A 27,928-nucleotide genomic window follows, 5' to 3' on the forward strand; every position below is an offset into this window, starting at 1 on the left:
GCCACCACGCCCGGCTGTTAAATTTCAAAACAGAATTGTAGGTGGAAAGTCCTTGCAGTAAAGAACTATTTTTCTTCCAATCAATATAGCAAAGAAAATGCTTTTGCTGAATTTTAAGAGGTTGCTTTCCACTTGGGGAAGGTTTTGTTCAGTCTTTTAGTGCTGATAGAATAATTTCCATTACTTGATGAGTAAGAGCTGTATGAATAAATTCACACCTGGATTTTCTGCCTGGAAGGCAGTTGTGATTATGGTGTCTTCTGATTGACACTGCCTATCCACCATTCCTCTGAGGTCTTTATTTATTTATTTTTGTCTTTTTGAGACAAAATTTTTGTCTTTGCAAGACTATCCTGGGCTACCAAGTGAGCTCAGGGCCAGCCTGAACTACATAGCGAGACCCTGTCTCAAAAAGACCAAAACAGAAATGATGGAAGATGAAGTAATTCTTCTCCAAAAAATTGTGCTCTTTATCTGTTGTTGGTCAGAGCTATGTCATGTGGCTTTTTTTAGTAACAGAAGGAGGTAGGAGAAAAAAAAAAAAGTATAATAGAAAGAAAAAAAATTTAGGGCATGGTGGCACATTACTATAATCTTGTAGGAAGTTTTTAGTTTTAACATAGGTGATTGCTGCCCTGAACAAAAGCTGGATCCTGTTATTAAAGAAGTAAAAAATGGGTACAGTATTGGCAGAGGATACGTAGGACTGCCATAGCATGTTAGTCCACCTTTTGGCATATACTGTCCCCCAAATTCCTGCCTTTTTGTTTTTTTCTGTAATGAGTATTGGCATCAGGGCCTTCACACCGAGGCCCCCCCTTTATCTTTTTTTTTTTGGTAGTACTGGAGATGGTGAACTCAGGACCTTGTGCATGCTAGGCAAGCATTCTACCACTGAGCTACATTCCCAGGCTCTCCCTCACTTCAGTATTTGAAACAGGGTCTCACTAGTGTCACTGAATTGCACTGCATTACTACATTACTGAGCCAGGCTGGGTTCAAATTTGAGATCTTCTTGCCTTAGCTTCTGGAGTGCTGGTACTACAGGCATGCACCACCCCACCTGGCATCAGACATTGATTTTTTTTATTTTGAGATAGGTCATGCTAAGTTGCCCATGTTGGGCTGAAATAAATTAGATTTTCGAGTGCAGGCTAGCCTTGAACTTGCTTATACATCCCAGGCTGACCTTGAACTCATGGCAGTCCTCTTGACTGCCACGAAGTGAGCCACAATCCAGAATTCAGTGGAAACATTTCAGGGGTGCCATGAAACAAAAGAAAACTCATACCTCCTTCCAAAGACCTCAGTGGAACCTCCAAGATGATTTGCTGGATGTCAGATATGCTGAGCTCATGTTCCCTGAAGTTGCAGAAAGAATTCTAAAGAACAACAGAGGTTACAAGTAGGAAAGTTTATTGAAGAAAAGCAATGGGGAATAGGATGACTCCTGAGAGATAGGAGGGATCCTGAGTGGTTTGTCTTGGGCTGAAATTTATTACCTTCCTGTCTCAGACACACAGAACGCTGGGATTACACTGCTATCATGCTCAGTTGGAAATTTTTTTAAATTAATGATGTGGTAGGGTTATGATACACATTATACTTTAAATAATTAAGGCACTGTTGTGTACATCATACAGAGATTAATATACACACTCCGGATTTCTCTGAAGGTATTTTGGATAAGAGCAGAAGGAAGGGAGGGTTAAATCCAGCTGCAAAAAATAAGCAGACATGTTAGTCCAACTCTAAGGGACTTTGGGTGTGGTTCTAAGGGTCTTGAGCATTACTTCTGTGCAGAGAACAGCTTTAGAAAGCTTTTAAGGGCTGGGGATATAGCTCAGTGGCATAAGCGCTTGCCTGGCAAACCTGAGGTCATGAGTTCGATTCCCAGTACCAAAAAAAAAAAAAGAAAGCTTTTGAGCAGGAAGTGAAACAGTGCTGTTAGAAGTGACTCTGATACTATAACAAGTGAGTGGAGGTGATGAGACCTGCGAGGGGAGAGAAGAGTGAGAGTTGCCTACAGTGCTCACAGGACTGGAACGACTGGCACCACAGGGAGCCTGGAGCTCCATGGGGACGTGGCTGCCAATGAGCGGGTGGGGGTGGGGGTGGAGCCTCCATTGGCATTAGAACAGTGAGAGCTGTGATGGGAGCCTGAGGAGTCTGAGTATAGCTGGCAGAGAGGACCAGGAGAGAGTTTTGGGAAGTGACAGCATAGAACTCGGGGAAGGAGTAGGAAGTACAGACAGTGCGTGGTGTGCTGGAATGGCACAAGCCTGCTGTGCGCTCTGGCCTTGGCAGGCGTGGGGTGGGGAGAGGCAGACCCGGGTAGAGCGGCGCAGAGTAATTATTGGGGGTCATATTAACAGGAACTTGGCCTGGGGTGGCAGAAGCAGGTGGTTCCCACAGTTGCGTTGGAGAGTGGCATGTTTACGAGTTCAGACAGGAGTGACTTCATGCTGGGCGGAATGGACCTGGTTTATCTAAGATAATCAGAGAGTCAGGTGCTCCCTGCAGCTGGTTTTATCTGATCACCCTTTGCTAAGGAAGCTATGCAGGAAAACCTGTCCAGGGTCCTGGGGCAGTCAGGCAGCTCCAGGCGCTGTGGGCGTGGCAGGCTGTCTCCATTGGTTACTGGGCATGTGCAAGGAGGAGAAGCTTGCTGAGCGCAGGTGCCCGGCAGTGCTGTGCTGAGCCAGTCCGAGGAGGAGGCGTGCAGAGAAGGGCCTTCGGTCTGGGTGCTGTTTGTTGTTGGTGTTGTGGTTGGTCAGTTTGACTGGCACAGAGTGATGATTTCAGGGGGCAGATGTAAAATGGCTGAGATGCCTTTGTTTGGTGAAAGGGACGGTAGGGTGGCGCTATGCGTGGCTGTGGGCTGCAGGAAGTATGATGTAGGGCTGAAGACACCCCAGCGGGTTTGCAGTTACAGCAGCCTAGAGGGGTTAGAGCGGCTCCTGGGAAAGGTGGAGTATGAAGGCACAACTCTGAAGCAAAAGGAGGGAAAAGGATTTTTTTTTACTCTGTAAAATTTTACTTATTTTTAGTTTTTGAGGAAGCATCTTGCTAAGCTGCCCAGGCTGACCTGGAACTTGCTTCCTCCTGCTTCAGCCTCCTGAGTATCTGGGACTACAGGCACAAGATAAATGGAGACAAGTCAAAGGGGTTCATACATATTGGCTCATAGACTCTGATAAGATATGTATGCCTTTTTATTTGCGGGTGGAGTACTGGGTGTTGAACCCAGGGCCTTTGCACTGAGCTGCATCCCCATCCCTCTTTACTTACTTATTAAATTTTGAGACAGGGTCTCCCTAAGTTGCTAAATTGCCCAGGCTGAGCTCTGACTTGCAGCCCTCCTGCCTCAGCCTTCCAGAATGCTAGGGTTACAGGTGTGTACCACCACACATAAATGTATGCCTTTTCCTGAGAGTGATAGTAAACAGGGCACTGTTGGCTTGCCATGGTTCTTTCTGTAAGAGTAAAGGATAGACTGACCAGTAAAGGGGAATATTTTGAAAACAGTCAAGCTGTAGAGCTCTGCAGATGTAGTTTCACAGGGGTAAAGACTGGAGGACTCTGAGTGTGACCAGAAGTGCACTGTGTGACTGCAGGAGGGCCCTTCCCTGGAGGGCAGTGAAAGCTCCTCCGGAAAGAACTTGAGGCAGGAGCTTGAGGCAGCGGGGAGAAAGGTGCAACAGAAAGCAGACGTTGAGAGTGTGTTGGAACAGTGGTTAGTATGGTTAGTGTCAATTTTACATCAATGTTATTAACATCGCCAGATAGAGATGTGCAGTGGACCTGCTTTCCACTGTAGACTAGTAGATTAGTGATGTTAAGAGTTTGTATTTTCTGAGGCATATTTTTTGTGCCCCTCCCCTTTGCCATGCTGGTGGTAGAGCTGGGTGAGCGCTCTACCTCTGAGCTACATCCTAGTCCCTGTGTAGTGTTTCTGATTCGTGGCATGCTGCAGGATTTGTTAATGCCTAAATGTCATGTGAATCCACTTTTCTCTTAAGATAATATAGTAACTCTCTGGGCGTGGTGGCGCAGTCCCAGCGCTGGGGACTGCTGTTGAGGTCAAGGCCACCTTGGGCTACATAGTTAGTTCAAAGCCAGCCTGAACTGCATAGCAAGACCCGGTCTCAAAAAGACAAAAACAAAAACAAACAAACAAAAAAACCTGAAAGATAATACAAGAACTCTTATGGACATGTTTTCTAAGTAGAAAAGTATCTTTAGAATCCCCAAAGTGTGCAGCCACAACCGTTGTAGAACTCTCGCGCCTTGAGGGCTTCTGGGAATGTAGCGTTGCTCCTTCCTGTGTGATTTGTGGGTATCTGGCATTCTTTGCTGTGCTGTGCTGCAGGGATGCCTGGCAGCCAGTCCGCAGCCGGGATGGTGCTCTCCAGTCGTGGTGGTTTTTAGCTGTTGCTGCCTTCGGTGAGCGTTGGCATGGGTGCTGTCAGTTGTCACTTGATCCTGCACACTCTGCAGGTAGCAGCTGAAGTTGTTCCCCCGGGTCGGCTGCTTCTGCAAGTGTGGAACTGGCCGTGAGGCTGGCAGAGCCCCCTTGTGTGTGTTCTTTGTAAAACATGACAGTGGTGTAGAGAGACTTGCTCTGATCACCCCTGGGCTTAGGGTCTTCTGCCTGGCTTTGTGAAATGCTGATAGTGTTGAGCAGAGCTGAGTTTGTTGAAGGTACAGTAATAGAAATTCCTTTCACTGGGTAAAAGGGAAATTGATCATTTCAGGGTGGGCGCGACGGGCTTGAACTATACTAAGAATGTTCGGATACCAAATACAACCAAATGCAAGTGATGGATGTTTGGATCTACAGCGTCTTTCTTATCCGTGTACCTGATGACACCTGGCTCCTAAAATGTAATAATGCTGTGTATTTCATTGTTCACTTCTAAATATGAGTATAATAAATTGTTGCTACTCAGTAATTTATGAGAGTCAGTCTTTAATGAAAAATTGAAACCAAGCATGGTGGGGCACACCCGTAATTCCAGCACTCTGGGAGCAAGCGGGAGTATCATACGCTCAAGCCCAGCCTGGGCAATTGAGCACCTTAGCCAAGATCCTGTCTCAAAAATAAAACATTAAGAAAGGACTGGGGATATGGATCATTGTGAAGGTTCAGGGTTCTGGGTGGATTCGTGCGCGCGCGCGTGTGTGTGAATCTTAATTGCAAGAGATAATTCTGTTGTAAAATAAAAAGTGGAACAGCTGGGCATGGTGGTACATGCCTGTAATCCCAGCACTCGGGAGGCTGAGGCAGGAGGATTGTTACGAATTTGGGACCAGCCTGGGCTATAAAGTGAGCTCAGTGCCAACCTGAACTACACAACGAGACCGTGTCTCAAAAAGACCAAAAAATAGAAAAAAGAAAAAAAAAATACACACTCAAAAGAGTACAACAATATTCAAAAAATAAAACGAAGAAAAATATACCATGTACGCATTAATCAAATGAAAGGTATAGTGACAATAGTATTACCAAAGTAGCCTTTAGAGCAAAAAAAAAATATCAGCGATGATAGTACATAATGATGAGGGTCATTTTGAGAGGGAGAGATTATATAACAATGCCAAATGTATGTATTCCTAGCAGAGCAGCAAAACTGCCAAAACCAAAATAAGAAATTGTAAATCCACAGTAGTGGTTGGAGACTTCAGCTGTCTTTCCTGAACAGTTGATAGACCATTAAACAGCTGAAAACAGTGAATCAGCAAGGACCCAGAGCTTGCCGCCTGTACCCGCCACCAGGTTGCCAGAGACGACTGTAGAGAGGGTTAGCCAGTGGTAGTAGAGTACATATTCTTCTCAAGCACCCACAGAGCTATCAAGGTAAACTCCCGCCCCAGCCATGAAACAGATTGAACATATTGAAAAGAATTGAAATCACGTAGAGTGTTCTGACCACGAAGTAATCAAACTAGAAACCAGTAATGCAAAGATAACTGGAGACTGGAGAATGCTTGGAAACTAAACAACACTTTTTTTTTTACCTTCAGAACATGGCTTTTCTAGAGATACCAGTGTGTGTGTTTAGGGTGAAACGCAGGGTCTCAGGCATATTAAAGAGTGTTCTTCCGTTGAGCTACCTCTCAAGAAAGGTTCTAAAAATTGCACTAAACTAAATGAAAATACAACATATCAGACTACTGGGATACTGCTGAAGCATTGCTCAAAGAGAAGTTTCTTTCCTTTTTTTTTTTTTTTTTTTGAGATAGGATCTTACTATGTAGTTCCAGCTTGCCTTGAATTCACTCTATAGTCTAGGCTGCCCTTGAACTTGTGGTGATCGTCCTGCTTCAGCCTCTTGAGTGCTGGGATTACAAGTGTGCACCACCAGGCCTGGCTTGTTTTTTGGTATTTTGAGACAAGGTCTCACTATATAGATTTAGGTTGGTATTGAGTTTGCTAAGTAGCCCACGTTGGCCTCAAACTCTCAGTGGTCCTCTTGCCTCAGCCTCTTGGGTGCTGGGGTACAGGTATGTGCCACCACGTCTGGCTCAAAGGTAAGTTTATAACATATAAATGCATACATTAGAAAGGAAGGCTCCACCTAAACTTCTACTTCAAGGACCTAAAGTTTAGAATGAAATACACTAAAGCAGAAAGAGAGAAATATAAAAAAGATAGGAACATATATTAAAATAGAAACAAAATCAACTAAACAAAAATCCATTCTTTGAATTGAAAAATTGATAAATCTTACTGGGCATGGTGGTGCATGCCTATATAATCCCAGCACTTGGGAGGCTGAGGCAGGAGGATTGCCAGGAGTTCAAGGCCAGCCTGGGCTATGTAAACAAGTTCAAGACTAGCCTGCACTATATAGTGAGACCCTGCCTTAAAAAAAAAAAAAAAAAAAAAAAAAAAAAAGTGATAAATCTTTTGGCGACATGAGAAAGAAAAGACAAATTACTGATACGAGGAATGAAACAGGATGCAACTGCAATCTTCAGACTTTTTTTTTGTCTTTTTGAGACAGGGTCTCACTATGCAGTTCAGGCCGGCCTTGATCTCACTTTGTAGCCCAGGCTGGCCTTGAACTCTCAGCGATCCTCCTGCCTCAACCTCCCAAGTGCTGGGATTACAGGCATGCGCCACCACGCCTGGCTCTTCAGACATTTAAAAGATTTTTAAAAAATAGTGCAACTCTGGGTATGTAATTTTAGCAATTTTAGTGAACTGCACTAATTCCTTGAAGAGTGCAAACTACCATAATTGCCCAGTATGAAATAGATAATTTGAATATCCTTAAGCGAGTGAAGAAATTGAGTTAATTTAAGAACTTCCATAAAGAATGTTGAGTTTAGCTGGAGAATTTTACAAATATTTCAGACTGTTTCAGTGTTAAGCATGCTGACGTGAGTATTTAACACTTTGTTTACATGTTTAGGAAGAAAGGATGATCAGTTGTTAACACTTTGGTTTAATGAAGTTACCATGTTACCAATAAGACCAAATGGTGCAGGGCGTGGCGCAGGGCGTCTGTCCAGCAGCAGAGGCTTCTGTGCTTACCCACCAGGACTGAAGACCCCCGGCCCACTTGGGGAACATACAGCCAGCACCCTGTTACTGTGTCTCGCTTCTCTGTGAAGTCTTCCTCAGGCTTCTGGGGTCTCATCTCGTAGGGATTCTGTGCTCTGAGCCAGGGATGCACAGGGAATGTGTACACATGTGTGCACATGTGAATGTAAATTCTGACTGCGGACGAGTTTGCCACTGCAAGTGCGGTGTGTGCGGCGAGCGTCTGCGGACTGGTGCTGTGCAGGGTAGACTTGGCACCAACTTTGGCAGTGCCGTTGTGATTTCAGTTGAGAGTGTGGATCTGGTATCACGTCAGGCTCGTGTCTCACAAATGTCTCTCCGAAGGTTTTCGCTGATGAGTTAAGTAATGACGTTACTACTGAGTAAGCAACACACTGCTGCCAGGACTTCATATTCATTATGTCTGATTCTCTCCAACTTTCTGTGATTGCACTATTTTTACCACTTTCACAGTTGAAGAAACTGGGCTTAGAAGACTGGGTAACTTACACAGGATCATACCAGTGGTGCTGTAGCCACACTGTGAGACCAAAACACTGACCCAAACTGTGGAACTGAAGTTGGTGTGTTAACAGATAGTCTCATTGTCCGTGTGCGTACTTGCTCGCCTAATTCTTGTCTTCTGTAGCAGCCCCAGTTCCCTTTCTTCCCTTGAGAATGGCAGTGCTTCTTAGCATTCTCTAGTTCTTTATACTTACGTTTGTGTCTATTTTAAACAGTCTGATCTTCTTAGAAAAAAACCATGAAATTATATAGGATGTAGATTGTTCTAAGCAACTGGAAAAAATTTTTGTGAAACAATCTTGTTCTTTCTAAATGACTTCAACAAATCTGGACACAAGGGGTACTGTGTTTCATTATAGCTGAAAACCAAGAATAATGGTAGCAAAGCAAAAGGCAAGATTTCTCTAATGGGACTATGTTATCTCTAGATTATGTCATGGTAGTGATAAATGACTGATAGTGAACAAAGATGTTTATTCTTTAGATGAAAATAAGTCCAGACTCAGGATTATATTCTGTGTAGCTAGGCAAACACCTAAGATCACACTGCAAGATATACACTTAAAATGTTGCCAATACCTGCCTTTCAGATGCAAAGTTTCCAATTCCTGTAAAGATAATTAAACAGCTTATGTCTTTTTTTTTTTTTTTTTTTGTCTTTTTGAGACAGGGTCTGGCTATGCTGTTCAGGCTGGCCTTGAGCTCCCTTTGTAGCCCAGACTGGCCTCAAACTCACAACGATCTTCCTGCCTCAGCCTCCCGAGTGTTGGGATTACAGGCCTGCGCCACCATGCCCGGCCTGTCTGTTGTTTTCAAACTTTTATTGAAACCATGGCATTCTCCTCAAAATTATAAACATGCTTAAGATCGTTTGTGAAATCACTTTGATGTTTGTAAGTACACGTGTAACATCACATCCACAGTTAAGGAGCTTTTGTAGAGAGAGCTGAATTTCTTACTTTGTCTTTACAGGAGTACATCAAAGGCATCTGTGAACCTGAACTGGAGGAAAGAGAGTGTTACCCCAAAGCGATGCACTGCATTTTTGTTGGGGCTCACAGTCTGTTTCTGAAAAGCTTGATCCAGGATACGTGTGCAGACCTCTGTGTCCTGGACATTGGCCTTCTCGGCATCAGAGGAAGCGCGGAGGCTGTGGTCATGGCCAGGAGTCATATTCAGCAGTTTGTGAAGCTCTTTGAGAACAATGAGAACCTACCCAGCAGTCAGAAAGACTCAGAGGTAAAAAGGGAATTCAAGCAATTCGTTGAAGCTCGGGCAGACAATTACACAATGGATTTGTTGATTTTGCCCACTTCCTTGAAAAAAGAGCTCTTGAGTCTCACCCAGGGCGAGGAGAATCTGTTTGAAACCAGAGGCGGTGAGGTTAGTGAAACTGGAGATGCTCAGCAAACAGAGTTTGCACAGAATGCTGCCACAGGACTGAGTGTTTCTAGAGATGAAACTGTTCTGCAGGAAGATGTGAGAAATAAAGCCCGGACTCCCGTTTCTGAGCTTACAGAACAAATGGACACGGTCTTTTCTAGTTCACCAGATGTGCGCTTTGTGCAGCCGGTAAATGGTGTAAACCCCAACGAGGAGGCCCTTTCCAAAGAGAGAGTTTGTTGCAAAAGGAGATTTTCTGATTCCGAGGAAAGGCACACCAAGAAGCAGTTTTCCTTAGAAAATGTTCAAGAGGAAGAGCTTTTACAGGATGGCAAGCCATCAGCTGGAAATGTCATCATCGACCTCTCTGACTCTTCTGTTGACTCTGAAAACTTAAGTCTGGATGTGAAAGACACTACAGAGGAGATGGAATACAACATCCTTGTCAACTTTTTTAAAACCATGGGCTACTCTCAAGAAATTGTTGAAAAGGTCATTAGGGAGTATGGGCCTTCTACTGAACCATTATTGCTCTTGGAAGAAATTGAAAAAGAAAATAAACGGTTCCAAGAAGACAGAGAATTTTCACCCAGTACTGTGTATCCAGACACCACTAAAACCAAAAGTAAAGGTATTTGTGGCAGCACAAATGAGCTTACAGCAGATTCCACTCCGAAGAAGACACAGGCTTACGCACAGCAAAATACAGGAGAGAAGTTTTCTCAGTTGCCATTCAAAGTAGAGGCTAAACCATGTACCTCAAACTGCAAACGTAGTACTTTCAGAGCAGTCCCAGCAGAACAGAAACACGAAATCCAGGGCCCACACCATAGCTATGTCTGTAATGCAGACCTTGAAACCGATGGCCTTTCCGCCTCTGTCACCCCACCAAGTCCCAAAGATGTTAATTTTGTTTCAAGGGGAGCTTCAGGTCACCAGCCTAGAGTCCCAGTTTTTCATGAAAATGGTTTACAGCAGCAAGCAGAAGCCTTGCTTCCGAATAATGTGAAAGCTGCCTGTGAGAAACCTTTGGGGTGTTGTGGCGCTCTTCAGCCCAAGCCAAACTGTCTACCCCTCTCACCAGCAGGGCCGCTGCCCCTGCTGCTACCTTCAGTTAGTGAGGCAAGATTGGCAGGACCTTCCGATCACATCGATTCCTCAGTTACAGGCGTTCAAAGGTTTCGAGATACGCTGAAAGTACCCTACAAGCTGGAATTAAAAAATGAGCCCGGAAGAGCGGATTTGAAGCATATTGTTATAGACGGGAGCAACGTTGCCATCACGTAAGTGCAGCGCGCACAGCCTCGCGGTGTCAGCCGGTGCGGGCTTCTTGTCTTGGTCTTCGAAGCAGGCCCTGGCGGAGGACTGCATGTGCATCTGTCTCTGATGTGGAGCCTGCCAGGGAGAGGGAGGTCGTCAGCTGGCTGGAAAGGAAAGTTTTTGGCATTTAATCTTCTGGAGTTGTGAACTTGTATCCCCGTGGGCAAGAGATGGTAGAGAATCTGACCTCTGTCACATGGTGCAATGATACACAGTATAGAGAGTTTTAAATTACAGCTTTTCAGTACTGTAGGTACTGCTAGGTTCTAAACACAAGGGTGGAGCTTATAATAAAGAAGATGTTCCCGTCTCTTTAGGCTGGAATGTGCTCAGTCTGTAGCCGAGAGTGTGCAGAGGTACTAAGGGTGACAGATTTCTTCTCTGCTTCAGTCGGTGAAACAATAGCAATTTCCTTTCTGAGGAAATTAGTCAGTTTGAGCTTTCAGTGTGGTCCTGGGTTCTTGCTAAGTTTCTGTTTGCTCTTAGTAGAAAGAGTTGAGCCATCATTTCTGCTCAGCCTGTCTTGGAGCTCCGCTTAAGGTTTTCAGTTTGTGGCTAAGGTGTGGGATTGGTTTCCTTTTCTAAAGGGTGTTTCAGCGTAGAGGCCAAAGCGAATGAGGGTCTGCGTCCCCACCCCACTGTGTGCCGAGTGCTTATTTTGGGCAGGGCCCACCACCCCTCAGTTTTGTTTGCTGCAGTCTCTTGCTTTTTCAGCTGTCCTTCAGGACATCTTTATCATGCATTTCGACAAATGCTAGTTTTCAAAATGAGTCACCCCATTGTTAAAAACAAAGTAAACTTGGAAGAGTTAATTGAAGCAAAGACTGATTCATAAATCAGGCAGCATTCAGAACCAGGAGGAGTCCACCTCACAGAGTGGATGGGCAGCATTTATAGACAGAAAAAGGAAGTGGGTACAGAGATAGCCTGATGGGTCACAGCTCTGCATTCACCTTATTTGGGCACGGTGTTGTGAGGAATTTGCTTTATGTGATTGGCTAAGACTCAGCTGTTCCAAGAAAATACTGTAATATTAGCTGGCGGTTCACTACAGACGGCTTCAAACTGGAGGCAGCTGCAGGGCAGATTTAACCGTCTGCCCTTGGTCCTGGAAACTGAACACCGGGCCTTGGGTATGCCAGACAAGTGTCGAACCACTGAGCTACATACTCACCCCGTTTCACTGGGAGACAGGTTCTCAGTAAGTTACCCAGGCTGGCCTTCAACTTGTGATCCTCCTACCTCAGTCACAATTCAAGATATATGGTACCTATACATAGTATGCGGGAGAAGTTGCCAAATATTAAAAAATTTTTTTTTTGAATTGTTGAATGTTTGTATGACCTTTTCCCTGGAATTCTCACACCTGTAATTCTCACATTCTGCACATTCAGGTCATTAAGAGATTAATGACCTGAATTTTTAGGATACCTGTTAGGATTATATATTTATTTTGTAGTACTGGAGGTTGAGATTGAACCTGGGGCCTTCACGCTGAACTATATCCCTAATCTTGTTATTTTTTATTTTAACACAGGGTCTCACTACGTTGCCCAGGCTGAGCTCGAACTTGGGATCTTCCCAATGTGCTGAGACTGCAGCTACGTGCCATCATGCTTGGTTAATTTTTTTTTTTTTTTTTCTTAGCAGTAGGGAACGAACCCAGGGCTTCACACATTTTTAGGCAAGCATTCTACCACAGAGCTATATCCCCAGGCCCCATATTTTTGTTTTGTTTTGTTTTGTTTTGAGACAGGTGGCTATGTAGCCCAAGCTGGTCTCAAACTCCGCCCTGCTCCCCCCACCCCCACCCCCACCCCCGCCACCCGGAATCATCGCCTTGCACTTGCTGGGCAGGTGCTGTGCCACTGAGCTTAATCCCCAGCCCCTTGGTCTCAAACTTGAAGTGATCCTCTTGCCTCAGCTTCCCAAGTGCTGGGATTACAGGTGTGCACCACCCAACTTGGTTGAGAAACTTTTCTTTTTTTTTTTAGAAACTTGTTCTTAAAAAATTCTTTTTTGTTTGTATATGTTTGTGATACATAGTGAATATATTCCTGGTGGGGTATTGATACATACTGCATCTTAATCCCTTTTACTTCCGCACTTCCTCCTGTGGAAACTCTTCTGTACGTGGAAAGATGCCCCACACGGATGTTCAGAGAAAAAGGGTGCAAGTAGACAGGGGTTGAGCCCTGATGGGATCCTTTGTAAAGTACCTCTAGGAGTGGTGGCCCCTTAGGAGTCACGGTGGAGTTAATGCTGCTGGCTACCAGAGCCAGAGTGTTCGGCGTGTGCCCCCCATCTGTGCCCTCCTAGTCCTTGAGATACCAGAATGTGAGCACCTATTTCCTGACACCCTTGGGACAGTGCTTTCTCTTTTGAACACCACGGATTTGTGCACTAAGGCAAATCTGCAAGCTTTTGCTAATGTTTCTTAATAACTGATTATTTGGAGGAGGATCTGAATTTCTGTTGAATTCAGATGTTTCAGTTTAAAGGCAGAACTTTCACAAAAGGATGTGTTGCCTAAGGAGACATGGTTACTTAATTGGGTATAGATTGACCTGAAAATGTCAGTGATTAAAATTAACCCTGGAGAGAAACTGCTTACTGATAGGTGTGGGGTTTAATTTGGGGGTGACGGAAATGTTCTGGAACCAGATATGAGTGGTGCTTGCACAGGATTGTGAGTGTACTAAATGCCCCTGAAGTGGTAACTTGCAGATGGTTATTTTATGTGAATTTCATCACAGCAAACTGAAAGTTAGCTGGAGTGGGGGTGGGATTTAACCCTACTCCAAACCAGATGTTTCCACACTAAGTGTGAGTTAGATTAGATTGTGAGTTCAGTGAGGGGGCTTGTCTGTTGTGTTCATGGAACTACCCTCAACAGCCATGGACCCATCATGGTGGGTACTCAATAAAGACTTGTTGGTGAATGGAAGACGTAGAGATAGGATATTTGTTTGCTTTGGTAAGGTTTTTGGTTTTTGTTTGTTGTTGCTTTTGGTTTATTTGGTTTTTTTGAGACAAGGTCTCACTATGCAATTCAGGCTGGCCTTGAGCTCATTATGAGCTCATTATGAGCCAGCTGAGACTGGCCTTGAATTGATCCTGCTGCCTCAGCCTCCTGAGTTCTGGGATGACAGGCGTGTGCGACATTTTTTATTTTTTTGAGATAGGCTCTTGCTGTGTATCCCAGGCTGACATAGATCCCCCTGCTTCACCTTCCCAATTGCTGGGATTACGGGTGTGCAGCTCCACAGCCGGCTATAGGTTAGGATTTTTTAGGTTGAAAAACTTATCTCTTGTTATCTAAGTACCTTTGAAAAAATAATTGCAGAGGTAATAGCATGAAAAATGGGCTTCAGGCAGCCCCCTGCTGGCCCTGGCCTGAGAAATGTACATACTTACTTGGACCCTTAGGAAACAGGGACCTGGCCCCCTGCGCTGGTGGCTGGAGACACGTGAAGGAGGGCCCGACACTTCACCCAGTGGCGAGCAGGAGAGAGCTGTGTTGAAGGCACTTGGTGATATGTACGATTCACAGAGGTCCCTGCAGGGCCCTACACCTGGGCCTGGCCCAGCTGGGTATGGTGGGTAAGGCCCACAGGTGTGAGGCCCACAGTCAGGGCTCCAGGCTGGCTGCCCTGTGCCCAGGACCCCAGGTATTGCTGTGGGGTGGGTGGGGCCTGTGGGCCCAGCAGGCCCCCCCCGCCCGCCCCTGGCCCAGTAGATTAGGAATTTTGTTTTGTTTTGTTTTTTGAAATGGTCTTGCTATATGTATGTAGTCCAGGTTGGCCTCATACTCAAAGTGATTCTCCTGCTTCAGCCTCCGGAGTGCTGAGATAACAGGTGTTTGCCACCATACCCCAGCCCGAGATATTAGGATTTTTATTGTTGTTTTTTGGTACTGGGAATTGAACTCAGGACCTTGCACTTGCCAGGCAGGCACTTGTGCAGCTGAGCTATATACCTGGCCCTAGATTAAGATTTTTAAAGGACTCTTCACTCATTTACAGACATCATGGTTGCCATTCTAATGATCAACTTAAATGTTAAATGAAGATATTATTTAATGAAATAAGTCGTTTATTTATTTATTTATTTATTTTTGAGATAGGATCTCACTATGCAGTTCAGGCTGACCTTGAGCTCTCTTTATAGCCCAGGCAGGTTTTGAACTCACAAGGATCCTCCTGCCTCAGCCTCCCGAGTGCTGGGATTATAGGTGTGTGCCACTACGCCTGGCGAAACAAGTAGTGTAAATCTTGAAGTACCTGTCATGTGTCAGGTATTGTGCTTTATTTTTTAAAACGTGATCTCTTCGTACCAGTTCTGGAGGCAGCAGTTCCTGTAACTTGAATGACATCACACAGGCTCGAAGTCATGTCTGGTGTTGCGTAGAGGTCTGGGCCTTACCTGCCTCTCCTGGGCAGCCTCACTGGCCCCTCCCACAGATGTGGAGGTCAAATTTTCAGGACTGAGCATCCCTGGATCCTTAAGGGCTGGGTTGCATAAGTTCTGCTGGGTAAACCTCACCCACTTGACCCAACTAGTGGGGAAGTAGTTAAAGGAAATCTGAGTCCTTAAGCAATAAGACCTGAGGGTGGAGTAGCCGAGGGTAGAGTAGCCGCACCCAGCGGGGCTCAGGTTCACCGTTCCTGGATCTGTGCAAAGCTGAAGCTTCCTTTCTGTAGCTGCCCAGTGTGACTTGGTGTGTGCAGCTCATCTCCACCGTGAGAAATTCCGGGGCACATTTCCCTGTGCTGCCTACTATGCATATCTTTACTTGGTTTTTCCCGACACTGTGAGTGAGTCAAGTGATGAGTCATGGAAATTGGTTGCGGTGGATGGCCAGACATCGCAGCATGGCCAAGTAACTTTTGGGCTCCGTCAGCCTGAAACTTCAGCAAAAGAGCACCTGACTTGTCTGGGTCGGTGGTTTTCCTGCAGATGAGGTCTGCCCCTTCGCTTGCTAGAGCAGTGCGTTTTACCGAGCCTCACTCTAATCTTCCTCTAGCAGGTTCCGTGGCTGTTCGTATGAAGGACATTATGGGAGGAAATCACTCTGTCGGGTAACTTGGAAGGGCTTTCTCTGTTCCCCCACACTGTCTCGTCTGCTGTGAGCCCAGGGCCTTTGCACTGAGCTACATCTCAGGGCCTTTTGTATTCATTTATTTTTAAACCTTGAGACAGTGTCTTGCCAAGTCATTCAGGTGTCCAGGCTGGGCTTGAACTTTTGATCCTCCTGTGCCAGCCTCCCAGAGTGCCAGGATTCCAGGTGCGCTGAGTTTTTTTTTTTTTTTTTAAATCAGCTGTCACCTATCCTCTGCTTTGGACAAGCTTCATTTAGTTGTGTGTCTGCCGTGATATGGAAAACATGTTTTGGTATTTTCTTTCTTTCTTTCTTTTGGAGACAGAATCTTGCTGTGTAGTTCAGGCTGGTTTTGTACTCACTCTGTAGCCAGGCTGGAAAAGAGGCGCTGTGGGCGGTATACATTTGTCTGTTGAAAAACACAAGGCATTTGACAGGCCTTTTTGGTGCGTTTCCTTGAAGGGTTTATCCTTTTGAGGACTAAACACATGCACTCTTCCATTTTCCCAGGAGATAACAGGCTGTTGTATTTTGGATCATGACATCGGCGCTGGTGACATTAACTGTTAAGCAGTTAAAATAATACATGATTTATCCTTTATTTTATTTTGTTTTATTTTATTTTATTATTTGTCTTTTTGAGACAGGGTCTCGCTATGCAGTTCAGGGTGGCCTTGAGCCCACTTTGGAGCCCAGGCTGGTCTCGAACTCACAATGATCCTCCTGCCTCAGCCTCCCGAGTGCTAGGATTACAGGCGTGCACCACCACACCCAGCCAGTTTACTCTCTTTTAAAGATTTAAAAACTGTCCCCCACAGACTCTTTTTCCAGTCACAGATGTCATGTTGTTAGACTCCTTGCCGTGTTTGGGTGCTTTTAGATGAACAGAGGACTCTGGATCATTTTATCAAGAATGGATGTATCTGCTTCCCTGAGTCTGCTGGAGTGGCCTCTTCTGCAGTCTTGTTTTTTTTTTTTTTTTGGTACTGGGAATCGAACTCACGACCTCACACTTGCCAGACAGGCTCTGTGCTGCTGAGCTAAACCTCCGGGCCCTTCTGCGGTCTTCTTGCAGTTCCCTGAGAGGGTGGGTGCGAGCTGCTATAAGAGGAGCTGCTCTTCCGAATCTGCTATCCCCTCTGCTGCTCGGTGTGCACCCTGCTCCGGAGGACGAGAGCACAGCTGACACCCACTGGTGCAGTGGGCAGCGTGCTAGCCAGGGCAGGGAGCTGCCGCACGGCGGGAATCTACACCCGCTCCATCTCTGGGACAGTATTTTTCTTCTTTTTATTCTTGAAATACTTGAGATTTATTTGAGGAGATGCTTTTTAAGACCCCTGTGCCCCAGGGCTCCTCACTGCTTGCTGTGTGGGGCAGCTTCCTGCAGCTGCCTCTTTTGTCCTGCTTTGTGGTAGAGTGGTGCTCTATTGTGTATAGACAGCACATTTTCTTTGCCCATTCATCTCTTGACAGGCATAGGCTGTTTCTAAGGTTTAACTTACGAATTTGCTGCTATAAACATGGGTGTGCATGTAGCACTGTAATATGGTGTCTTCAAGAAGATACCTAGTTGGGAAATAGCCGGATCAAATGGGATTTCTGCTGATTTCCATAGTAGTTGTACCAGTTTACACTCCCACCAACAATGCAGAGGGTTCCTCCCTGCCCCCACAGCCTCCCCAGCATTTGTTTCTACTTGATTCATTGATGGCAGCCATTCTTTCCGGAGTGAGATGGAATCTCAGCATTGTTTTAATTTGCATCTCTCAAATGACCAGTGATGTTGAACATTTTTTCATGTATTTGCCATTTCTCCTTCTTCATCTGAGAAGTGTGTGTTCATTTCAGATGCCCATTTTTGGATTGAATCTTTATAAGCGGGGGCTCTGATTTTTTTTTTTTTCCTTTTTTTAGTATTCTAGATACTAGTCCTTTGATGAGTAGCTGGCAGGATTTTTTTCCAATTGTGTGGGTTGTCTCTTCATTCTGTTGATGGTTTGCTTTAAAACTTACACCCTGAACATACTTTAAACTGAAGTAATTTTACTTTTCTTCTAGCCATGGCCTGAAAAAGTTCTTTTCTTGTCGTGGAATTGCAATTGCGGTTGAGTATTTTTGGAAGCTTGGCAACAGAAACATCACTGTGTTTGTCCCTCAGTGGAGAACGAGACGGGACCCCAATGTCACAGGTGAGCCAGCTGCTTTCTTTGGATTCCTGGGCAGACGTTTAATAATTGGCTGCTGATTTGGGGCTGGTACTGAGAATAGCCAGCAGCATTAACCACAGAGTGGTAAATCTGCTCCAACTTCTGTAGAATCTGCTGAAGGGAGTGTGACAGTACAAAAGGTAGAGGGAGGGAGGCGAGAAAGGTAGTTGTTGCAAAGTTGTGTTGTAGTTGTTGCAAAGTTGTGTTAGAGTTTATTAAATACCACAAATTTTTTTTTTTTTTTTTAGACAGGGTTTTGCTGTGCAGTTCAGGCTGGCCTTGGACTCACTTTGTAGCCCAGGCTGGCCTCAAACTCCCAGCAGTCCTCCTGCCTCAGCCTCCCGAGTGGTGGGATTACAGGCGTTTGCCACCACGCCTGCCTCACAAAAATTTTTTTGACTTTCTAAAAATTAAAATGTGGCCTCTATCAGGCTGGGTTTCTGCTGCTGAAATAGTATTTTGTAAAGCCCACTTGTTGAGTTGGCCCCTTGTTACGTTTGGCTATTGCATTGTTTTTTCAGTAGCCTAATTAGTAGTCTAAACCATTTCTGTTGATCATAGAGCTTCATGGCTTACTTGCAGGCCACACGAAAGAGCTGAACTTACGTCAGTCCTGAAGTAGTCCAGACAGACCAGGCCCTGGAGGAAGATGGCTGAGGGCTGTGCAGGCAGCTCACACCTCAGCGCCCAGGGAGAAAAGGTGGATGGGTGGCAGTCAAGCTCAGCCCTCCCGAGGTGCCCGGAGCACTGCCAGCTTGCTTCAGTTTGGAGAGCGTGTGTCCTGACAGAAGGCACATGAGGAGCGAGGCAGATCTGCTATTTCTGTGGCTGATTTTCAGCTGGACCCCTGCATGAGTCCAAGTCTGCGTACGCTGTGCACTGTGTGGTTCTGGGAGTCAATCTCTTCAGCCGCTTCAGTCCGGGCCAGTGTTGGTGCCACTGCATGGAAGGCAGTGAGCCTCTCTTGCTCATTCCTGGGTTTCTGAAATATGCCTATGGCCCTCCGTGCTACCACCCACGCTGTAAAGGTAGTAAGGCTGGCCCGGCAGCTGGAGGAGACGCTGACGGACTTTTGGTTAGCCGCACACACCTCTCTCGGACTGGCAGAGTGGCTTCCTCCCCCACTGCACCTGCGGGTGTGCTTTCCTGTCCGATGTTCACCCACTCTCTACCACTCTGGTCGCCCTCTCTGTCCCCTACTGCTTGGAGTATGGCTTTGGGAAAGATCTAAATGACAAGATTCACTAAACGTAGGTTTATGTTTTAAGAAGCAATTGGACTGAGGCTTTTTGTGTTTAAAAACAACCAAAAGCCAGGCATCGTAGCACATACCTGTAATCCCAATGCTTGGGAGGCTGAGGCAGGAGAATCACCATGAGTTTGAGGCCAGCCTGGACTACATAAGTGAGTTCACGGCCAGCCTGCACTGCACAGCGAGACTCTGTCTTGAAACAAAAACAAGACAAAGTAAATTGATACATTGCATTTGCCTTAGTATAGGTCTTACTGGATTTTTTTTTTCTTTCCAGTGAGTTAGTAAAACTGAGTCAATAGAACAAAAGTTTACAACTCCCCTTGGCAGGCGTTCAGGTGTACTTTCATTTACCATCTGGGAAGAGAGCCTTTTTCTGAATATGTGTATTCAACTTATTCCATGAACAGAACAGCACTTCCTCACCCAGCTCCAGGAGCTTGGAATATTATCTCTAACTCCTGCTCGGATGGTCTTTGGAGAAAGAATTGCGTCTCATGATGACAGGTATGAAAGGTTTTCCTTTCTGGAGTTGGGCGGGTGGGGAGGGCCTTCCTGTGGGTGATGTGGGCTCAAAGCGCCCGAGGATTTTCACAGTTCATGATTGTTAAGGTTATGTGCTTAGCAGTCTTTGCTGTGTGAGCTTAGGAACATCACAAAAGAAGCTGTTGATTTATTTTATTTTATTTTATTTTTTGGCTTTTTTCCGGTACCGGGAATTGAACTCACGACCTTGCGCTTGCCTGGCAGGCGTTGTGCCTCTAAGCTAAATCCCCAGCCCCAAAAGCTGTTGAATTAGAGCTTTTTGTTTTTTAATAAAATGTATCTGAGGTAGGTACCTAGGGTCATCTTTCTGGTGCATGTTGTGCCTATCTTGCCTTTATGTGGAGCCCTGAGTGGCTTCCTGCTGGGTCCACTGGGGCGCACCTGTCATCCCCACTGTCCTGGAGGCTGAGCCCGGAAATGTGACACCAGTCAGGGCAGCACCCTGTCTTTTTAGCACATGCCAGAGAAAAAGGGAGGGTGGGAAAGAGCGTAGCTTTCAGGGTCATCCCTTTGTCCGGGTCTGGTGTGGCCAGACGCTGGGCCTGCATGGTGATGCCTTTCCTCTGGGTGTCCTCCACACCGTGCAAGCTGTCTCGACTGATCCTGAGAGAAGGAAGTTCCGGTTCTTCCCCTGGTAGATGGCTCAGCAGTGCTGGTGCTTCCGAGACATTAAAATTTAGTCCACACTTCGTATGTGTCTTTCCTAAAACCTTGCCTGACTGCTGACCAGGCTCTTAGGCTCTGGGGACGTGCTGGTGCCACACCCTTCCCCTGATGTGTGTCTGGGAGAGAAGGGACGCAGGTTGGTAACGCAGGGCAGTGCTTTGGGGCACCTTCCCCGCCCCGGGACATTTTGAGACAGTGTCTCATTACTCCCTAAGCCGGCCTCAAATTTGTGATCCTTCTGCCACAGCTCCCACGTAGCTACGATTACAAGCATGAGCCACCACACCCAGTGAAACCCTTGCAATTTAACCAGTGGCGCATAGTGATGTGAGCCATCGTGAGTGGAGTCTGCACTGGGCAGCTAAGCAGCAGCTGCTTGTTTTTTCCTCCCCGAGTGCTCCCCAGCCCTACTGAAGGTAGTGCAGCTTGTGACTGCAGCTAAGGAGTGAGCAGCTGGTTTGGAGAGAGCCGGGCTCGGCCAAGGTGACTTGGGAGCACCGCACACACGTGCTTACTGCTTGGGTCCTCGCACCAACAGCATGTCTAGTCACTTTCCCATTGTTGGGAAAAAATCCCTGGCACCCACGACGTGAAGGAAGAGAGCTTTCCTTGGCTCTGTCAGTCTGTGGCTGCCTGGCTCCTGGGCAGGGACGGCATGGCAGAGGCTATGGTGGAGGAGAGGCTGCACAGCCAGGAGCAGAGAGGGAGGAGCGGGCAGGAGCACAGTGACCCCTTGGTGGGGGCCCATAGCCAGCACACTCAGGCGCTGCACTCATCCACGGACGCACCCGCTGATGAGCAGCACGCCCTGTGCCCCAGTCCCTTCCACACCAGAGACCTTGGGACGTTTTGAATCTGAGCCTTGGCACTGCCCTTTGCATGGCCAGGTCGGATGGGGAGAATCAGGTGATGTGGAGGAGCGGCCTGTGAGCTGGGGACAGCGTGTGGAGCAGTGGTGAGAAGGCTGCGTCCTTGCCGGCCCAGGGTTGAGGGCAGGCCCTGGAGAGCGCCCACAGAAGGACAGGTTGGGCTCAGACAGCCTTCATGTCTCCTAGCATTGTAGAACTCAGGCACACATGCAGATACATAGCTGCGGGTTTTATTCGGCTCTCTGGGTCTTGTTCATGGTACACGCACACATGCGGAAGCCTTACTACCTGAGCACCATTGCTCCTTCACTCTGCCATTACAGGTAATTCAGAAATAAAATTTTTATCAGAACTAAATCATGTTTATTTTCCAAGGCACGGACCTAAGACCCCTGAAACTAATGAAACTTGGTTGTTTTTTGTTTTTTTTTTTAGTTTTGGTTTGTTTATCTTTGTGTTTTTTTTTGAGATAGGATCTCACTATGTAGTGCAGGTTTGGCCTTGAACTCATTTTGTAGCCCAGACTGATCCTCCTGCCTCAGCCTCTTGAGTGCTGGGATTACAGGGGTATACTACCACACCTAGCAGTTGGTGTTTAGTTTCTGTCCGTTTGGGCTTTTTGGGTTTTTTTGTTTTTTGGAAACATCATCTTGCTATGTGGACCAGGCTAGACCTGATCTCAGTATATAGCCCAGTCTGGTCTTGAATTTGCTAGATCTTCCTGCCTCAGCCTCTGAGTGCTGGGATTACAGGTGTGTGCCACTCTGCCTACTGGATTTGGTTTTTTTGTTTTGGTTTTTATTGTTCTTTAAGAACACATTACTCTATGGGCAGTTGTTTGCACCTTTCATGATTTAGTTTGTTTCACTGCCTTTGTCTACATTGTCTCAGACATATGTAGTCATCCTAATTTAATAGAAAAAATTTACATTACCCTTACAAATCTCTTGTTAAGACAGTGCGAGCAGAAGTAACTTCCAGCCATTAAACAGAACACTTTTCTTACCGTTTCTTTGTCATCTCCATGTGCCCTTTTGTAGCTTGCTTTTGAGTAAATCCAAAATTTAGGCTAAACAGAATACACAGTGACTATTCTTGTCATCTCTTCTCAAATCAAAGCAGAAAATGAACGTATGAACTTAAAAAGCAGCTGCAGGGCTGACTGTGCCGAGCAGCTGACCTGGAGCCAGAGTCCTGCAGCCTCGCAGCAGGAACTGAGTGGCACCTTCGCTGGCTCGTGTCCTCTGGCTCACCACTGCTGCGGTCCTCAGATGTTCTCAGTGCTGCTTATTGGTCGTGTAACTTTCCTAGAAACGTGTGCACATTATAGCTGAAGTCATTTTTAAAAATTAGATTGTACGGAAAAGTTGTTTATAAACACTAATTTCATAAATATTCATTGTTTCTAGTTGGTCTTTAATTGACAGAGACTTAAAACTATTGTGCAGGCTGGGTTGAATTCTTTGATTTTCCTAAGTAGAGGATGTCCTTTTATTTGCTTATAACACAGTCTCTGGAAGCCAGGGGTGTCTGTTTGCTCATTTGAAACTCTCTTGTATTACTATAGGTTTCTGCTACATTTAGCGGACAAAACTGGTGGCATAATTGTAACAAATGATAACTTCAGAGAATTTGTGACTGAGTCCGTCTCTTGGCGAGAAATTATTACAAAAAGGTAATATTTTCTAACTTGTTTTTAGTTAGAAAGCTTCTGTGTTTGCTCTGTTTGCGCTTTGCCTGCCTGCCGTGCCTTGGGCCCTGCCAAGGACTCTGCGTGTGGCCTGCTTCGTGTCCCGTGTGCGTCTTGCAGGAGACAGTGGCAGACGAGCAGCGCTGCTCTGCACCCGAGTGGTCCCTGCCGTGCCGGCCACGTCCCGGGCGATGCGGCAAACCCCTGCCTGCCTGCTCTCTCAGCCGTGAAGTAAAAGAGGAGCACGTGACTTCTGAAGTACACGACTCGGGCAAGAGGACAGGACCAAAAGCAGTGTGCTGACTAGGGCTTCACTTCTTGAGGGGCGTAGGAGAGATCATTTCTGCTTTTGGTATCTGATACTTGTCAGGAGCTCTCGGCAGTTCAGCATAATCATCTGTACAGGGAACACGTGCAGGGTTGGGCTGTGCTGCAGTAAATTTTTTAATGCACGTGACCCTGTGAACACATCGGGCTACTGGAAACTGCCTTTACATCAGTGAGCACTGGCTTGTAGGACTTCTCGTTAACAAGTGTCGCCTGACCAGTTATGCAAAACGAAAAGCATGATATAGCTGTGTGCTAGGCATAAGCCATTCATGCCCCAGTCTTAAAACATGAAATGAAAACAGACAAGCCAAGTACAACCAGATGTAAACCAGCATGATGAGATGTGGGGTTTCAGTTGCTCCTTGTCTGGTATTGAAAGTTTGCAAAATTATTAGAGTTTTCGAAAAGCTTTGCTATAACTGCCCAGGTAAAGGTTAAGTGGTGCAGGGATTTTGACCCATATACAGTTGCAAAGACGGGGCAGGGGGAGGAAGAAAAGAGCACGCTGTGGGTTTGGGAGCTGAACCGGGAGTTGGTCTTTGACCTTTGGGCACAGTTGATGAGCCATTAGTCTCCAGACACGGTCCTGCTGGGCTTTTCCCCCCATGCTCATTAGGTGCTCCGTGGAGGCTTTGCATGGAGTGAGATGCTAACTGATCCATTGATCCAGAACTTGCATAAGCAAAGTGGAAAGCTAGGTTGGACAACAAACGCGAGCACAAGGGTTTTGCACCCCAGTGCTGAGGATTGAACCTGGGGCTTCATATACATATGCGAGGCATGGATGCTACTCCTGTGCCCCAGCCTGCCCCACACTTGATAACTACCGCCCTCCTGATTGACTTTTCTTTTGTAGAAAAGTCGTATCATATTGTTTTTATTTTATGTCTTTAATTTTTGAGGGTTTTTTTTAAGGTTTTTTTTTTTGAGACATGGTCTCACTCTATGGTCCAGGCTAGCCTCACCTGCCTCCCAGTGCTGGGCTTGTAGGTATGCCCCTCCATGTCCTTGTTTTCCTTTTTAAAAAGGTTATTGCGGTGGTTTTGCCTATGGACGCATTCCAGTTTTACTATAGAATTAAGCTTTCATAGACAGCACCTGTTATAGCCTAAGCAGAAAGTCTTTAAATCCCATAGTTACATGAGGAAAATCTTCCCAAGCCTAGAAAAAAATCTAAAGGTCTAATAAAAAATGTGGGGACAACTGCTAAAAGTTTTTTGGACTAATTTTTCTGTGTCCAAATGAAAATTAAAATGGTTTAATGTGAGTGTGAACTTTTTCCCCCTCACGGCAGGTAAGTGGTCTTAGAATTTGTAGGCTGACCGTGGCTTTGAAATTGGGTAACTACTTGGAGCTGCATCTTGGTTTCTGCAGCCACAGAAAGTCGGGTTGCTTCAGCTCTGTGACTTTTCTGTGTTGTAGGTTACTCCAGTACACCTTTGTGGGGGACATATTTATGGTTCCTGATGACCCTCTGGGAAGAAGTGGACCTCGGTTAGAAGAGTTTCTTCAGAAGGAGGTCTCTCTGAGGTATTGCTTCCCATTACCTTGTGTCTGAATGTTCTTTTCAATCTGATACCTTGTGCTTTGTACAAACGTTATCTCTGCAAACTCAGAATGGCATTTTAATTTCTTTAAAACCATAGATTTAGTGAAAGTATAGCACATGTGGAAACCAAGCCAGCACCTGAAAAGACCAAAGAGTGAGTTTTTATCCCTTTTGTTTTAATCCTAGGAGCGGTAGGGACCTAAACTTTCTTTGAGCCCAACATTTTCCAGGCCGGTGGTCATTTCCTATGAATGCTGGGTAGGCTCAGTTTGTGTGGGTGAATGCCTTTCTTCATTCACCTTCCATGTCACTTCCTTTATGTAGGTTGTGCTTACATTAATTTATTTACGACTCAGGAATCTACCTGACAGTTACTTTCTACCATCACTGAATGGAGAACCCAGTAGTGCCTATTTTTCCGAAATTTGTTTGATAGTTTAGGACCTAAATCTAACCTTTAGGTTTCCTTTGTTGAAGTTTGAGTTGTTTTTGTTCGTTGTTTTTGGCCTTTTTGAGACAGGGTCTCACTATGTAACCCAGGTCTCACTATGTAGCCCAGGCTAGGCTTGAACTTGCTGTCATCCTGCCTCAGCTTCCCAAGTGCTGGGATTGCAGGTGTTAACCGTCTGGCTGAGTTTTATTTTTTGGTACTGAGGATTGAACACGGCCTTTGCACTGAGCTAAATCCCCACCCTTTTTTATTTTGAGATAGGGTGTTGCTAAGTTGCCCAGCCTGAGCTTGAACTTGGAATCCTCCTGCCTCAGTCTCCTCAAGTGCTGGAATTAGAGGCATGTGCCGCCGCACCTGGCAGGTTTGTTTTTTGAGGAAAATAGTGATTATTGAGTGCCAGTAGTTGCTTCTGTTTGCACAGTTCTCTGGTAACAAAAATTACTAATCGGTTTTTTATGTGCCTTATTGGCAGAGCATATAACCTGTTTTGTGTAAACCCCAGCAGTATTTGCACTGATGGCTCTGGGGGTCTAGGAGGAGAAAGACACACTGTGTCCCAGGTTGTATTTCATTTCATTTTGTTTTGGAGGTATTTTCAGGGTACCATCTGGGGAATGCACGCAGGGCCTCACCTGCCAGGTGAGTGCTTTCCCACTGGGCTGTACCTCACCTGCTCCCCGCTTTCCAGCCTAGGAGACTTCGCTGCTGCTCTTCGCCCTTCGCAGCACTGCCTTTGTGGCTGTAGGCTTGGGCTGGGTGGTGCCGGGTGGTGGCTTTTTGTTTTGTTTTTTCTCTGCACAGAGCTGTCTTCTAGGAAGCCCTTTGTCTTGGAGCCTTTTGAGTTTTAATGCACAGATGAGCACTTACTTTCCTGCCACACTGGGAGAATATCAGTTCATCCCCTTTTTCCTCAACTACAAAATCCTCTTCTGGGTGCCAGGTCGGGGTGATCTTGCCTGCCTGCCCCTTTCCTCTCGCCTCGTGGCTCTTTACAGAGGTGTCTGCTGATGAGGAAACTGGCCCTGCTTCCTGTGGAGAGTGACTATGCTCAGGTTAGTCAGGCTTTCGAAGTTGAGAACATTTAGCTTCATTTCTCAACTGCAAGCCAGAGTCTCTGGGAATTTTTAAAAATGATACAGACACCGTCGCTGTGCACATACCTGTCTCACCATGCTTTGTCAGGCAGGGCAGAATCCATAGGTCTATGAGGGCTGCCTCTGCCCAAAGGGTAGGTCCCTTTTCTAATTCCCATCAGCCAGACCCTACCTGAAATGAGGATCTCCAGAAGAGTGGGAACTATGGTCTGTGTTTTGTTTTACTTTTTGAAAGAGGGTTTTGCTGTGTATGTCAGGGTGACCTTGAATTCTCGGCGATCCGCCTGCCTCAGCCTCCTGAGTACTGGGATTACAGGTGTGGTCACCATGCCCAGCCGGGTTGTATTTTAAAATCTCATGTGCATCTTTGGGTTAGCACTGAAACAGGTGTGGTCTTCAGACAGCAGCTCTCGGAGAGTAAGATCAGCACATGAGGAGCACAGTCCCTGCTTTGACAGACCAGAAGTACTACCTGTGGTCTTTCATGGTGCCTTGTGGGAGCCTGTGTCCCCACTGCTCGGCAGTCTGGTGTCGGGTTTAGAAGCCAGGGAGCAGCCTCTGGAGCCTCAGAACCAGCAGCACATAGTTTAAAGTCTCTCTGTTTATCTTGTACCCAGCTCACCAGGACTTACTTTGTCCGCAGAGACATGCAGCCCCTGCTCAGCGCTCTGCCAAAGGTGGGCATGTTTGACCCTGGACTCAGGGTCCCTGGTGCCCAGCCAGCCAGCGCCAGCCACCAGCCTCTGGCCCGGACCCAGGGAGCAAGCCCGGGCCCCTGGCTCCCTCTGCAGCCCCGCCTCCCACTCCTGGCCAGCCTGCCCCTGCCTGCCCAGAGGTCCCCTGCAGAAACCAGCGAGCTGAGGGAGGCTCTGCTGAAGATCTTCCCGGACTCTGAACAGAGGCTGAAAATCGACCAGATCCTGGTGGCCCACCCGTACATGAAAGACCTGAACGCGCTCTCTGCCATGGTGTTGGACTGAGGCTGCCGAGCTGAGGCCGCTGGTGACAGTGCAGAGGCTGCACGTGCTGGGAAGCTCCTGATGAAGACATTCCTCGTGTAGACACCCTTGTATAGAGAAAAGGAAAAGGTGTGTATAAGAACAACCCTGGATTTCCAAAACCAGCTTTTTTCTATATATAAATTATGCTGCTATTACAGATTTAACATTTCTGTAAGAGAAAAGTATACATTTTCTGCCTGTTCACAACTGTTTAATAGCAGTTCCAGTGTATTTACATTTTTATGTTTTTTAAAACTATTTTCCTTAAAGCGGATATTGACAAATGGATATGGTTAGCCTTTCTAAATAAAAGAGTTGCTTTCTTAAGGAAAGCAGTTGCTCTTAAAGTATATTTTCTTGAGGTGAATATGTCCTGTCCACTAACATGAAGC

At 46.2% G+C, this 27,928-nt stretch overlaps 1 protein-coding gene across 7 annotated transcripts; it reads left to right on the forward strand.

Moving 5' to 3' along the window:
• Positions 1–9,049: 9,049 nt before the first annotated feature.
• N4bp1 (NEDD4 binding protein 1) lies at positions 9,050–27,888 on the forward strand (the record flags this gene model as incomplete). 7 transcript variants are annotated; one of them, XM_005401396.2, is given in 8 exon segments in its annotated part: positions 9,050–10,743; positions 17,940–18,070; positions 19,751–19,847; positions 22,989–23,096; positions 24,864–24,971; positions 26,031–26,080; positions 26,382–26,493; positions 27,179–27,265. In XM_005401396.2, coding segments are annotated over 7 exon segments (2,256 nt in total), but the record flags the coding sequence as incomplete, so codon positions are not given.
• Between the last annotated feature and the right edge of the window lie 40 nt (positions 27,889–27,928).

The sequence above is a fragment of the Chinchilla lanigera genome, unplaced genomic scaffold (assembly GCF_000276665.1).
Source record: "Chinchilla lanigera isolate Chin_1 unplaced genomic scaffold, ChiLan1.0 scaffold00073, whole genome shotgun sequence".
NCBI classification, from domain to species: Eukaryota; Metazoa; Chordata; class Mammalia; order Rodentia; family Chinchillidae; genus Chinchilla; species Chinchilla lanigera.